Below are 13,019 nucleotides of genomic sequence, written 5' to 3' on the forward strand. Positions count from 1 at the left end.
CCTTTGGTTTTTCGAGACAGGGTTTCTCTGTGTAGTTTTACGCCTTTCCTGGAACTCACTCAGTAGCCCAGGCTGGCCTCGAACTCACAGAGATCCATCTGCCTCTGCCTCCCAAGTGCTGGCATTAAAGAAGGCGTGCGCCACCTTTTCATGCAATGAATTTTGAATCAGAATAAAGGTTTTTATTTTTATTGTATTATTCATTTAGTTTTATGTGCATGCATGCATGTGTGCGTGTGCCATAATATTCATGTGGAGGTTATCAGCCAATTTGAGGGAGTTCTCTCCTTTCACATTGTAGGTCTGTGGGATCAAACTCAGGTCATCCCCACTGAGCTGAGACAAGGTCTCAATATGTAGCCCAGACTGACTTTGAACTCCAGTCCTCTTGCCTCTTCCCCCAAGCACTGGGATTACAGAAATCTGATACCTCACTTGTTGGAATAAAGCATTTCTTGAGCACTGCTGTATGCGAGCCCTGTGGGAGGTGCTAGCGTATATATTCCTCACATATCAGTCCTCAGTGCAGTAGATGAGATGTGGTGAGAGACACGCACTATTGGTTCACTATTAGTGAGCTAGAGAAACTTGGAAACCGTGATAAGAGGAGGACAGAAGGACATGGAGGGCTGAGGGGACAACTTGCCGCTTCCAACATGCGGGAAGGCACAACCAGTAACCCAAAGTCAGCACTTTCTACATTTCCAGGGAAATCAATAGAGCTCAGAGTCAGTTGTTGCTTCTAGAAAGTGCACTGAGATGTAAAAATGCTGTGTGCATTAAGCATTAATGTATGGCATACATATATTAATACATACAGCCATTGTAGGCTTCTAGACAGCTGAGCCTCTAGATGTACCCACACCTTCGTTCTTCTTGAAGGTGGCAAAATAGAAACCAGACTGAGGCAGAATTTAGAGTCTTTAAATGCTCAGTTCTGAAGGTACCCACCATCCATCATCAGCTGCAGATATGTGAGAGGTAAAGGAGTCCTCCATAAAGGCCTTTCCCACCCACCCCAGCCTCTTACATAAATCCAAAAATCATTCTATTAATCCTCCTCTGCCCCTGTCCAATCCCATAGTCGAAGGCCATGCCTGGGGCTTACAGAGGTGATAGAACTTGTACCATGTCTTTCTTAGGAAAATCTGAGATTTTTACAGAAACACACTCAGGGATGAACTTTGTTCCCTATGTGACTGTATTTTAAAGAGGGAAACTGACTCTGGGAATGATGGGGAAAACTGACCCATTCCTTGAAAATATTTACTCAGAATGAGATTTCCGGATTCATTTATATAAGGAAGTCACAGAATTAAACTCTTGGTCTTTCTATATTGCTCAGCTGGGCAGAGTTAGTAGGGGAGGAGGAGTCAGATCTTCCATCTGAAGGACAGTGGCGGACAGAAGAAAGCCACCCGTGCAGTGACCTGGTACACGAGCTTTGCTGTGAAAGATTGAGAAGCCATAGGCAGCCTGATCTTCTTTCCAGAAAGGGTGGGGGGAGCAGTAGAAGATGAGCATGGGATCATCATTGAGGCTGCATCACTGCGTGTTCTTTTTATCTGAGGGTGAAGCTTTCTGGTCCAGCCTTGACCAGGGAGCATCCTCATGGTCAAAAGTGATGTAGATACACTCGTGAAGTCAGAGCAGCTGCGGTTGCCTGCACAAGATGAAGGCAGTTGGTATTCTAGTCGAGAGTGGGAGGAGTTTGTGAGCCCACCTCTGAGGAGTGAGGGACAACTTACGGTTTCTAGGGGAGGGACAGTCGGCTTTCCTTAAAGGTGTAGCTCCGGGTGAAATCACCCACACTCTACTGGATGGCCCCACAGAAGTATATGGATGGCACAAATTATAGTTGATGGGTTATTAAAAAAGAGGCGGTGGGGATGAAATTTGGAGGGATAGACAGTTGAGGATGGATCTGGGAAGAGTTAAAGGAAGGAGTTTGGGTGAATATGATCAAAATATATTATATGAGATTCTCAAATTGTTTATTATTATTATTATTATTATTATTATTATTATTATTATTATATTTTAGAAAAGAGGGATGTAGAAAGCCGGGGCATGTTTGTCATTGATGTGTTAGGCACCATGCCTTCCAAAGTTCAGGTTCTCATGCTTTGTGACTGGGAAGGAGTTCACGGATGTAGTATGGGTGATACAGACACATCTCAGCATCATGAGAGGTATAAGCGAATCATTGTGTAACCTCAGCTGGACCCCCAGGCCTATCAGAGCACTAGATATTAGAGGTAATGCAATGTCATCCACCTCATGCTGATGAACTCTACCTGACTGCTGATGTCACCTGGGGGGCCTTGAATACTATCAGTGGACTACATGGTCTTACTAGGTAGTAATCACGCCCAAACTCAGATCATCGAAACATGGCTAGTGCTCCACTTGGGCATAAGGTTAAGTCTAGTGACACAGCCCACAGCTGATGATGGAGTGATGTTTGGCTCGCCTCAGCACGGCTCTCTGACTGTATATTTTACATATCTTTCATTTTCAATACTTGAAAGTAGGTGAGAGGTAATTAATCATCAAGTTATGTAACGGGTGGTACACCTTTGAGACCATGCCCTGGGACCCCCCACCCTCTGCCTTTCAGCCCGCTGGGTTGCTGAAGATAGTCCAGGAATGTGTCTCTTCCCTCCCTCCCTTTCCTTATTAAGTGGTGGAATCCTGGAGGCCTCTGAGCTCTCCCACCGGGCTCCTAAAGGAAGATGTTAAATAGCAGAATGAAAGCAAGGCAGGAGCTGCACAATGTCCCAAATGCCACTGCTCAAACCAGTGCCCTGGAGCTCCATCCCTGTTTCCGTCTAGTAGTTTTACAGTTTCAATGTCTATTTGAGTTCATTTCTATAGATGGTATAAGGTGGGAGTCTAACGTCACTCTTCTGCATGTGAACATTTAATTTTCCTAATACCATTTATTGAAGAGACTCTCTCCACTGTGTGCACTTGGTGTACAGGTCTGGGTATACAATGTCTTAGAGAAAGCCTGGGAAATACTTGCCTCTCCTTTCTGCTGGCCGCTGGGGGGGGGGGGTGTGTGGACGCCAGTCTTCAGCTGCTTCTCAGCCTTCTCAGCCCCATAGAGGCTGGTCCATAGGAGCTCCTAGGAAACTGGCTATGTGAAGTAAAAAGATGACCGAGTCCCTCCTAGTTTGATGGACTCTTTGGACATTTGGTAGTGGCTGGTGGCAGATTCTAAAGGACCAGAACTACTTTATACTGGAGGGGACAAATGAGGCCAAGTCCAATTCTAAGCCCGGAGTTGGAACACTTGCCTCTGGCACCTGTCTTCGGTTGACAATTGCCTCAGAACTGTGGTGACATCGGTCCTATTTCTAGAGCAGGTATGCACTCGAGAAATCTTGAGTTTTTCCACCTCTCCTTCTCTGGCTGCCTGGGTTTCTGACCACCTTGCACATCCTCAGCCACGCTGCCCTCTGCTGTGTCCTTCCTTGTGGCATCTCTGCCTCCTTCACTCTTTCTTTTCCGTCTTCCTTCCCAGAGTCAAGCTATGAGAATCGTGCGGACGGTGGGACAGGCCTTTGAGGTCTGCCACAAGCTGAGCCTGCAGCACACCCAGCAGAACGCAGACGGCCAGGAGGACGGGGAGAGCGAGAGGAACAGCGATGGCTCCGGAGACCCAGGTAGGCGCCACGCTGCAGACGGAGAGGACACAGTGTGGGCCGGGCTGTGCCGTTACTTAAGAACTAATTCTAGTAATCCTGTAATTACATGGATTACATTTTTTTCTTTTGTTCTCTTTGTGTTTGTTTTAGCTTTGAGGCAAGTTCTTGCTTTGTAGCCCAGACTGACCTTGAACTTGAACTCTTCCTACCTGTTCTTCCTGTGTGAGAGAGAGTGTTAATATGTTCCAATAACAACTGGTCAGAAATCACAGCTACATGATTTTGTCTACAAAAAATAAGCCCATTAAAAGGACAATTTAACAAAGATAAAGTATTTAAGAATAGATTACGTATTTAGTTTAGGAAATGGAAGGACATACCATAGTCTGGAGTGGAAAACTTAAACGTCATAAATATGAATCCTTTGTCTTACATGGCACAGATTTCTAACAGCAAAGCGGACATTCTGGTGGCCTGTGGCACTCACATACTACACTGTGCAAAAAGCGTATGGGGTATAGTTAAAGCAGTACTCAAAGGAAAATCTGAAGGTTCAGTTATTTACGTCAGCAGATGAGACATCCTGAAAGTCAAATGAATTAATCTTTCAAGTCAAAGAGTTAGAAAACAGAGGGGCAGAGGCAGGCAAATTATGAGTTCAAGGCCAACCTATTCTACATATACCTTGTCTCAAAAACAAATGAAAAAGGTTTTAAAAAATTCACAAAAATAAATCTTCTATTTAAATAGCAGTGTTGTCACATGGTTGGAAGACTCTTGGTTTGCATTGTAAGAGCACAGTCACTGTCTCTAGGCATGGGTAAGTTCCACGCAGCCTTCAACCTAAGTGTCTACTTCTGGGAAAATAACTCATAGTGTGTGCCTCAGAGTCACATCGTAATTCCGTGAGTTAATATATTATAAAAGGCTAAGTCTGATGCTTGGTACATAGAAAGCACTAGATAGATACATGTTAGCTACTATTGTTTGAGCATAAATGTGTGAAAAATTTTAAGATAAGGGTAGAAAATTTCTAGGAAAAGTGAGTAACAGAGGACTAGCTCTATATTTAAGTCAATATTTATGTATATAGGACCAGGTAGAGCTGTGCTGATATAAAGTAACTGAACATCTCAAAGCAGGAGGTCAGAGTCGAGCACATGCGCTAGTGTACTGCAGATCCCTGGGGAGAATAAGGTGAAAATACCTATGAAACTCCAAATTTTACATGCCGTTTGACTCCTAAATTATGCTCATAGTATCTAAGAATGTATTCTAAAGATAGACCCATACATGTGACATGATGAACATTCTGTATAGTTACGTAAGTGAAGAATCAGTTATAAAACCAAAGAGTTATAAAAGGGACAGTTTTTTCCTCTCTCTCTCTCTCTCTCTCTCTCTCTCTCTCTCTCTCTCTCTCTCTCCCCCTCTCCCCCTCTCTCTCTCAATGGAGTCTCACTATGTATCTGTGGCTGTCCTGGACTTGCTAAATAGACCAGGCTCACCTTAAACTTACAGAGATCTGCCTGCTTCTGCTTCTGCCTCATGATTAAAAGTGTGCACCACCATGCTTGGCTATAAAGTCACTTTTAAATATGAATAGTGGATTAATTGGCACTGAGATTAAGAAGACTAATCAGTTATCTGTGCACTGATATAAAGCCATCTAAGACATTTTGTCCATTTTTTTAAAAAATCAAGTTCTAGAACTGTGGCTATGCTTCCCACCAATTATATTTGATTATAAGTACATAGGAATAATTATATATACACATGTGGGTATACATGTGACATTTCATCTAGTGTTCCATTTCTGTGTAACCACAGGGAGCCACCCTGCTTCTTTCTTGGCTCACTCATTTATGCCAACTGATGATAGCCTCTGGCTGACACAAGCATCACAGTGATCTTGCCTAGTAATAATGGTCACCAGTTTGAACTTCGTGTTTTCCTGTGTGCCCTGGACCACTCGTGGTTTATAGCGGGCCATGGTGCTAATGTAAACTTAAAACCTTTCCACCTGTGCTCTGAGACTTAGGGATCAGAGTTACAGGTAGTCTTTGGCAAACAGGTCACAGGCCTGTGTAGCTACGAATAGAGAGCACACTGGGGACAGATCCTGGCCTCTCCTGGATGCTCTGTGAGATCCATGCTTGACCACTTTGCTCAGAGAACAGAAGCCATTTGCTCAGTCCTGCACTGTAAGATGCTGTAGACTGCTAGCTGAGGCGATGGATTTCTTGCCTGTTGGCACTCCTTTTGTGTATGTGACTATGGCGGTATGTGGGTGCATACATGTGTGGATGTGTGTTTGCACACTTAGTATATATGTATGGAGGCAAGAGGATGATCTTGGGTATCATTCCTCCAGAGCCATTCACTTTTTATTTACCTTTTTTTTTTTTTTTTTTTTTTTTTTTTTTTTTTTTTTTGTGGAGACAAGTTCTCTCACTGGGCTAGGTAGGACTCAACTACTAGGCTGTGATGGTGGCCAGCAAGCCCCAGGGATCACCCTGTCCCCTTCCCAACACTGGGATTAAAAGTGCATACCCACCAGGTCTGGCTTTTTTCTGCATGGGTCCTGGGGACCAAACTGGTCTTGAAAGCACTGCAGAGACTGAGCCGTATCCTCACCCTCTATTAACACTTCTTTGCCAATGGCCTGCTACCTTGCTGGCAGAGAGTGGCAGCCAAAATCTCAAGAGCTTTCAAACCCACGCTCACACTGGCAGCTGGTACACACACACACACACACACACACACACACACACACACACACACAGAAAAATTCTAACCAGAAAGTAGAGGACACTGTTTCTGGTGAAGCCACTTACTCCTAGAGTAGAAGGGACTGGATACAGGATGGTGCCCAGAGGCTGAGCATTTGAAGACCATTGTCATCTAAGAAGTCTGTCTGAGGAGGTTGCTGAAATTTCTAAGTAGCTTATTGGATCTGTTCCTCAGCCACTGGCCATGGAGATCAGGATGGCTCAGGCTGGCCCACTGACGAAAACTGCCCATGGCCCTTCTTATAGGCAACACTAAGAAATAGGTCTTGTCTTCCTGCAGTAGGAACAGCGCACTGTCTTTCCACCCCCATCCCCTGCAGCCATCAGCTGAGTGAGTTGATGTGATTTCCTATCATGCTGAGGAGGAGAATCTGGGGGGATCCATGGCGTTCCCAGGAGGGATCGCTTCCTATTCTTTGCTTTCAGTCTCCTTTCCCCCATGTACCCCAAACTCCTTCCTTTCCTGCTCTGGGTAGTTCCTGTGCCATGGTTGATGCAGTGCCCTCTGCCAAGTGGGTCCCCTTCATGCCGACTTCCTCCTCATCCTGTACTTCCTTTTTCTATTCTGGGAGAGGCCTGCTTTCTAGCTCCCACTCTCCCATTCTCTTCCCTTCCCCTTTCAGAAACTCCAATACACTGTTTTCTGCTGTGCTCCTGGGTTCTCAGCACTCTGGATGATGCCATTGACATTAACATTCAGCCCTCTGTGTACCAGGAGAGAATGCCCTCTACCTATAATGGGCTGCGAGCCTTGGGAGCATAGGGACCTCCTAGCACAATAAATACTCGTTGCACAAACTGACAAACAGTCCATCAGTGCGGCCAAGGACAATGTGTATTAGTCACTGTCAACCATCATCTCTACGATGCTTACTCTGTGCTAAGATGAGCATGGAGATTGAGAAGAGGTTTCAACAGGAGTGACTTTTAAGCCACCTCTTTGGTGAGGGATGATGACATGTGGGCTGGGGGAATTAATAGAGGTGGTAACCGCAGAGGGTGAGCTCAGAAGGCTGAACGGCGTATTGACGGGAAGGCCGTGATGGAGATGGTGGCTACTGAAGAGTCCAGCATAGTTACTCTCTTCTGGCTGTAATATAAAAGTCAGCACCCACCCTCCAGCCATGGTGGGCACCACTAACCCTCTGTTCTGTTACCTTTTTAAGTTTTTATTAAGACAGGGTCTCTTTATGTAGCCCTGTCTGGTCTAGAACTTGCTATGTAGACCAGGCTGGTTTCAAACTCAAAGAGATCCACCTGCCTCTGCCTCCTGAGTGTTAGGGTTAGAGGCGTGCACCACCACACCTGGCCTGTTCTGTTGTTACCTTTGTGGAGACAATGTTCTTAATTCACATTAATATACATGAGATATCATCTGCTCGACATTCTCCATATACTTTAAAGAGAGTATAATTATGTAATTGGCCTTCCATAGGTGGTGTCAGGCCCAGTGTGTGGGTAAGTTTTGATCATCTTGACATAAACTGGAGTCACCTGGGGAGAGACAACTTCAGTTGAGGAACTGCCTATATCTGATTGTCCTATGGGGCATTTTCATGATTAATGATTGATGGGGGAAGGCCCAGCCCACTGTGGCAACGCCACCAATGGGCAGGTGGTCTTTGGTTATATAAGAAAGCAGGCTGAGCAAGCCAGTAAGCAGCACTCCTCCGTGGTTCCCGTCTCTGCTTCTGCTTGAGTTCCTGCCTTGAGTTCCCTCAGTGATGAACTGTGACCACAATGTATAAGCCAAACAAACCCTATCTTTCCCAAATTACTTCTGGTCATGATGTTTGTCACAGCAAGAGAAAGCAAACTAATATACCCAGCATGCTTTCTTCATGGTTTAAGATGGCAAAGATCTATTAACTGTATCTATTCAAGGTCAGTCAAGCTTGAGCTGGCATACTGTATCACACTGGCATCCCTGGGGAAGAGGGAGGGATGCACCTGCTGGTATAGTTGTGGATGTGGCCTTGGAGTAATGTGAGGGGGAAAGCGTGCATGACATCATGACATATCGTGTGTGTGTGTGTGTGTGTGTGTGTGTGTGTGTGTGTATGTGTATGTATTACTGTGTGTGTGAGTGTGTGTTGTGTGACTTTGCCTACAGAGACAGGGACAAATGTTTATTCAGCCCACAGAGCCTTGGCAACAAAGAATGATTACACCCAAGTCTGGCTTGGGAAACCAGTGAGTTTATTGGGGTTCCTCACAGGAGCATGGGTGACTTAAAGGAAGCTGCATCATCAAGAAGACCACCCCAGTTTCACTGAGGAGTCTTCTCTGCCCAGCAATTAAAAATAGCTAGGAACAGCTACATAGAAATCTCTTTCTGCCTTCCCATCTCTATCAGTGTCTGTGTTTAATGGGAGGTTCATTTTAAATAATTGTTTCACATGACTAGAAGCCTGGTAAATCAATAATTTGCAGGCTGGAGACCTGGGGAAGGGTGAGTTTGAGTCTGAGGGCCATCTGCTGGTGGAATTCCCTCATCTTCATGGGAGGTTAGTCTTTGTTCTGTTTGAACCTCTGTCTGATCAGATGAGTCTGCCCACAGACTGCATCCCCTTGACACGAGGTCTGTCGCTTTAAATATTAATTGCAATTTTAAAAGTAACTTCACAGCAACCTCTAGAGTAACATTTGGCGGATGCCTGGGTTCTGTGGTGGCTGACCCTTTAGCACAGACTGTTGGCTGTTATGGAAGTGAAGAGGCGGTGTGGAGAGGTCACTAGGGCAGCAGGCTAGCTACACAGGGTAGTTGGACTTTCATCCTGACCCTACCCTTGCCCACTCAGTGATCTCCAGCAAACCAAATATTGGATGCCAGGTCTCCTCTGAGATGCTGAGAGAATGCAGGTGAATGAACCCACACGGTGTGGTATACAGTAAGCTCTCGGGGCTAGCACTGTAGCAAGGGTTCTGCACCGGAACATATGCACAAGGGAATGGATAGGAGGGGCAGGGGATGCTCTGGAGGTCTGTAAGTTCACAACAGGGATGAGCTGAGTGACTGATCTGGCTTTCCTCTGGCCATGAAGCTGAGTGTACCTGAGTGTCAGCAGTCGATAGATACTGTGTGGATCTAGGGTTGGAATCTCTTCTTCAGGAAGGCTGCTCACTGCCTTCTCCTAGTCACTTCCTTTATACTTTCCACTTACCTTTGTGGTGTGTATGAACTGCTGGCAAGGTGTTTTTCCTTTTCTCATTTGCTTTCTCTCCCGAGAAGGATTTTCCTATGAAGGTCCAGAGGTTTCCTGTGGGGAGCTGGCTTCTGTGTTTGGGAGCTTTTCATTGAACGCAGTGTTTATCTTTCCAGTGGAGCCTTGCCTGGGATGGGATGGCAGGCCCTTTATTGTGCAGAGGAGACTTATTTACACTTGGAAATGGAAAAGGGCAAGTGCTGGAAGCGGCCCTGGCTTCTTTGATGTCAGCCTCTCTCCCTTTGGGATTCCGCAGGGTTTTCGTGTTGTTATTCACTTACATGCCTGTGCCTCCTCTCTCCTTCCCCGCTGCTGTGGCCTGCCTTTCTTCTCTCCCTCCTCCTTCTCCGGTTCCCTATGCTGGCGGGAAGGTATATCTCTTGTATCTTTTGGCAACAGCTACCCTTGGCCATCCCCAAGGCTCAGAGCACGGTGGGGCCACTGCTCAAAGCTTCATCGCCTGTTTGTACAGTATACCCTCTCTCAGACTCTTCCTGGAGAGGGTTTCCTGGGAGAGATCCTGTTTCCTTGGAAGTATGCCTTCTCCCGTGTAGCAGCTGTCCAGCATGTGCACAGTCTGGGAAGCCTTTGGAAGGACTTACTCAAAATAAAACCTGCTAGCGGCCAGCAAAAGAGCTCAGCAGGTAAAGGTGCTTGCTGCCAAGACTAACAACCTGAGTTCGATCCCTGGAACCCACACTGCAGGAGAGAAATGATTGATCTAACTTACCTTCTGGCCTACACACAGGTGCACGGTGGCACACGCTCACCCACACATCTACACACAAATGAATAAGTAAATGCAATATAAATAAGTAAGTAAAAGGCTAGGCATGGGGACACACACTTGTAATCCTAGCATTCAGGAGGCTGACACAGGAAGACTGCCAAAAAGTTTAAGGCCAGCTTCAAAAAGCCAAAAACATATACATGTATGTATACATATGTGACTCGTATGTGTGTTTGGCAAGAACACCTACAGTCTACTCTGAGCCTTGAGTATGGTGCTGGAGAGATGGCTCAGAGGTTAAGAGCACTGGCTGCTCTTCCACAGGTTCTGAGTTCAATTCCCGGCAGCCACATGGTGGCTCACAACCATCTGTAATGAGATCTGGTGCCCTCTGCTGGTGTGCAGGCAGAACAGTGCATACATAATAAATAAATTTTTTAAAAAAGAAAAGAAAAAACACCTTAAGTATGTACAGTAGTAGCCAGAGTCCTGTGTCCTACATTAGGGCTCCAGGTGACTCACCCCGCAAGCCTGCATCTTTGTGTTTTTCCACCATCTTCCGCCCCTCCCCCCCCCACCCCCGAACCACATTGTAGTCTCTATTTCTGCCTGTCCAACTCGGTTTTTAGACTAGTATTCCCATTCTTTTACCCTCTACCATCTGCTTTTCAGCATCCCCTGAAGACCGCCCTCCTGCCTCCTCCTCAAGTGTTGAAGTTTCCCCTGGAGGTTATCCCTGGGTTCCTTTCTGATCTGTGCTTATGGCAAATGTCTGTCTTCAGGCTGAACCTTCCTTGATCCCTCCGCATGCTTAGGCTGCCTAGTCCTGGGCTCCCTGTTTGCCAGCTTCCCAAGGATCAGAATGGGTGCCCCAGCAGGCTGCAGTGGGGACCACCCTTCCCACGAACGCCTTTATCTCCTCAGCAGGACCATCTCCCCAGCTCATGGATCAGCTAGGAGGAAAACCTAGCATACTGTTGACTTCTAAATACTGGGCTTGCTCTCCTACATGGCCAGGTATATCTGCATAGGAAGGACTTACAGCCACTGGTCCACAAGGCAGATGATACATGCCTGACAGCTGGTTGTCTGGGCTAGCTCCGACATTAGGAAATCAGCACTCTATGTACCCTGCTATCACCACCCGGCTCTATTTTCTAGCTGCTGCTCGGTCTCGGAAAACAATCAAGAAATTGTATTTGAAGATAGTAGTGGTGAACCTAGAGGAGCATGGTGGCACATGCCTGTAATCCCAGCACTCAGGAGGCAGAGACAGGAAGACAGGCATGGGTTTGGGGCTGGCCTTGGCTAGAGAGTGAGTTCGGGGCTATCCTGGGCTACAGAGTGAAGCCTCCCATCTCAAAACACCAAAACAAAACATAGTGATAAACCTAATCCCAAACATAGGGTAAATATATATATATATATATATATATATATATATATATATATATATATATATATATATTCTCTGTGGAACTATGAGAGTAAGTGCCAGGCTGGGAAACTGAGTCCTGAGCTGGGATGAAAAAGAAATGGCAGGGCCCGCTCCAGCCCCCGCCCCCACCCCCGCCCTAGCCCTTTCTTCTAGAGTCTCTACACCGTGCTGATAGAAATGTACCAGGCTGTGAAGCTGTTGCATCCAGCTTGAGGAAATGTTCATTTGTTTCTGAACTTTACAATGGTATTAATAGAAGTAGCGTACTGGGTTGAAAAGGTGTATTCGTGTCCTCGAACAAAAGGATGTGTAAAATGTCAGAGGAAGCCCACGGCATGCCTGGGCTTGACTAACGGAGAACTCACAAAATAAAGAGGGAATAGTGTCCCTTATGTCATGTTCCCTGCCCCGTTGTCCCTGCAGGCCGCCAGCTCCCTGGAGCCGAGAGGGCCTCCACGGCCACCGCGGAGGAGACCGACATCGACGCTGTGGAGGTCCCGCTCCCCGGGAACGATGTTCTCGAATTCAGCCGAGGTGTGACAGACCTGGACGCTGTAGGGAAGGAAGGAGGCTCCCACCTAGACTCGACGGTAGGTGATCTTCACGTGTGGTCCTGGTGCCTCTGAGAGCAAGCTGTGTCACAGCTGGAGCCTTGGGTCACCAGTTACCACGTGGCTCCCCGCTGCTGCTGCTACTGGGCTTCAGCGTGAGGTGCCCTGCCGCACAGTGGCCGTCGGTGCTAGAGTGGGGTTCGTTGCCTCTCAGCGGGGTCTGACCTCCGAAGATTCAGCCTCCACCTGTCTGCACACATGTGAGGGTGGTGTGGAGCTCATTTCTGAAGTGTGTTGCCCACCTGGGGGCTCCGTCAATGTTCTAGCCCTTTTCTCCCTACACAAAGCATCTTGTGATATTTGTGCAGGGCTCATCCATGGACCCATATGATACAGGTAATCATGTGACTTAGCTAAAAAAAAAAAAAAAAAAAAGTCTGTTGTTGTGTGCCTTTAAAACTCCTGGATAATAGCTCTGAGTCTGGAATCTGGCTCACTGCATGTTAGAAACTGAGACCATATTAGTCAGGCCTCATCACCCCCAGCCTCGCATTCCACAGGTGGGATGACTAAGGCTTAGGGGAGCTTCTGATATGATCCAGGAAACAAACAAGCCCCACGAGCCCCAAGACTAAATTCAAACCTGAAG

At 46.6% G+C, this 13,019-nt stretch overlaps 1 protein-coding gene across 1 annotated transcript in view; it reads left to right on the forward strand.

The window, feature by feature from the left end:
• Positions 1-13,019, forward strand: part of LOC131925140 (carboxyl-terminal PDZ ligand of neuronal nitric oxide synthase protein) — a 294,348-nt gene that overhangs the window by 251,903 nt on the left and 29,426 nt on the right. The window contains exons 6-7 of the mRNA XM_059280412.1: positions 3,530-3,671; positions 12,243-12,409. Coding sequence (XP_059136395.1) covers positions 3,530-3,671; positions 12,243-12,409 — 309 coding nt within the window. The remainder of the gene's footprint in view (positions 1-3,529; positions 3,672-12,242; positions 12,410-13,019) is intronic.

Source organism: Peromyscus eremicus, chromosome 15, assembly GCF_949786415.1.
Source record: "Peromyscus eremicus chromosome 15, PerEre_H2_v1, whole genome shotgun sequence".
In the NCBI taxonomy this organism is placed as follows: Eukaryota; Metazoa; Chordata; class Mammalia; order Rodentia; family Cricetidae; genus Peromyscus; species Peromyscus eremicus.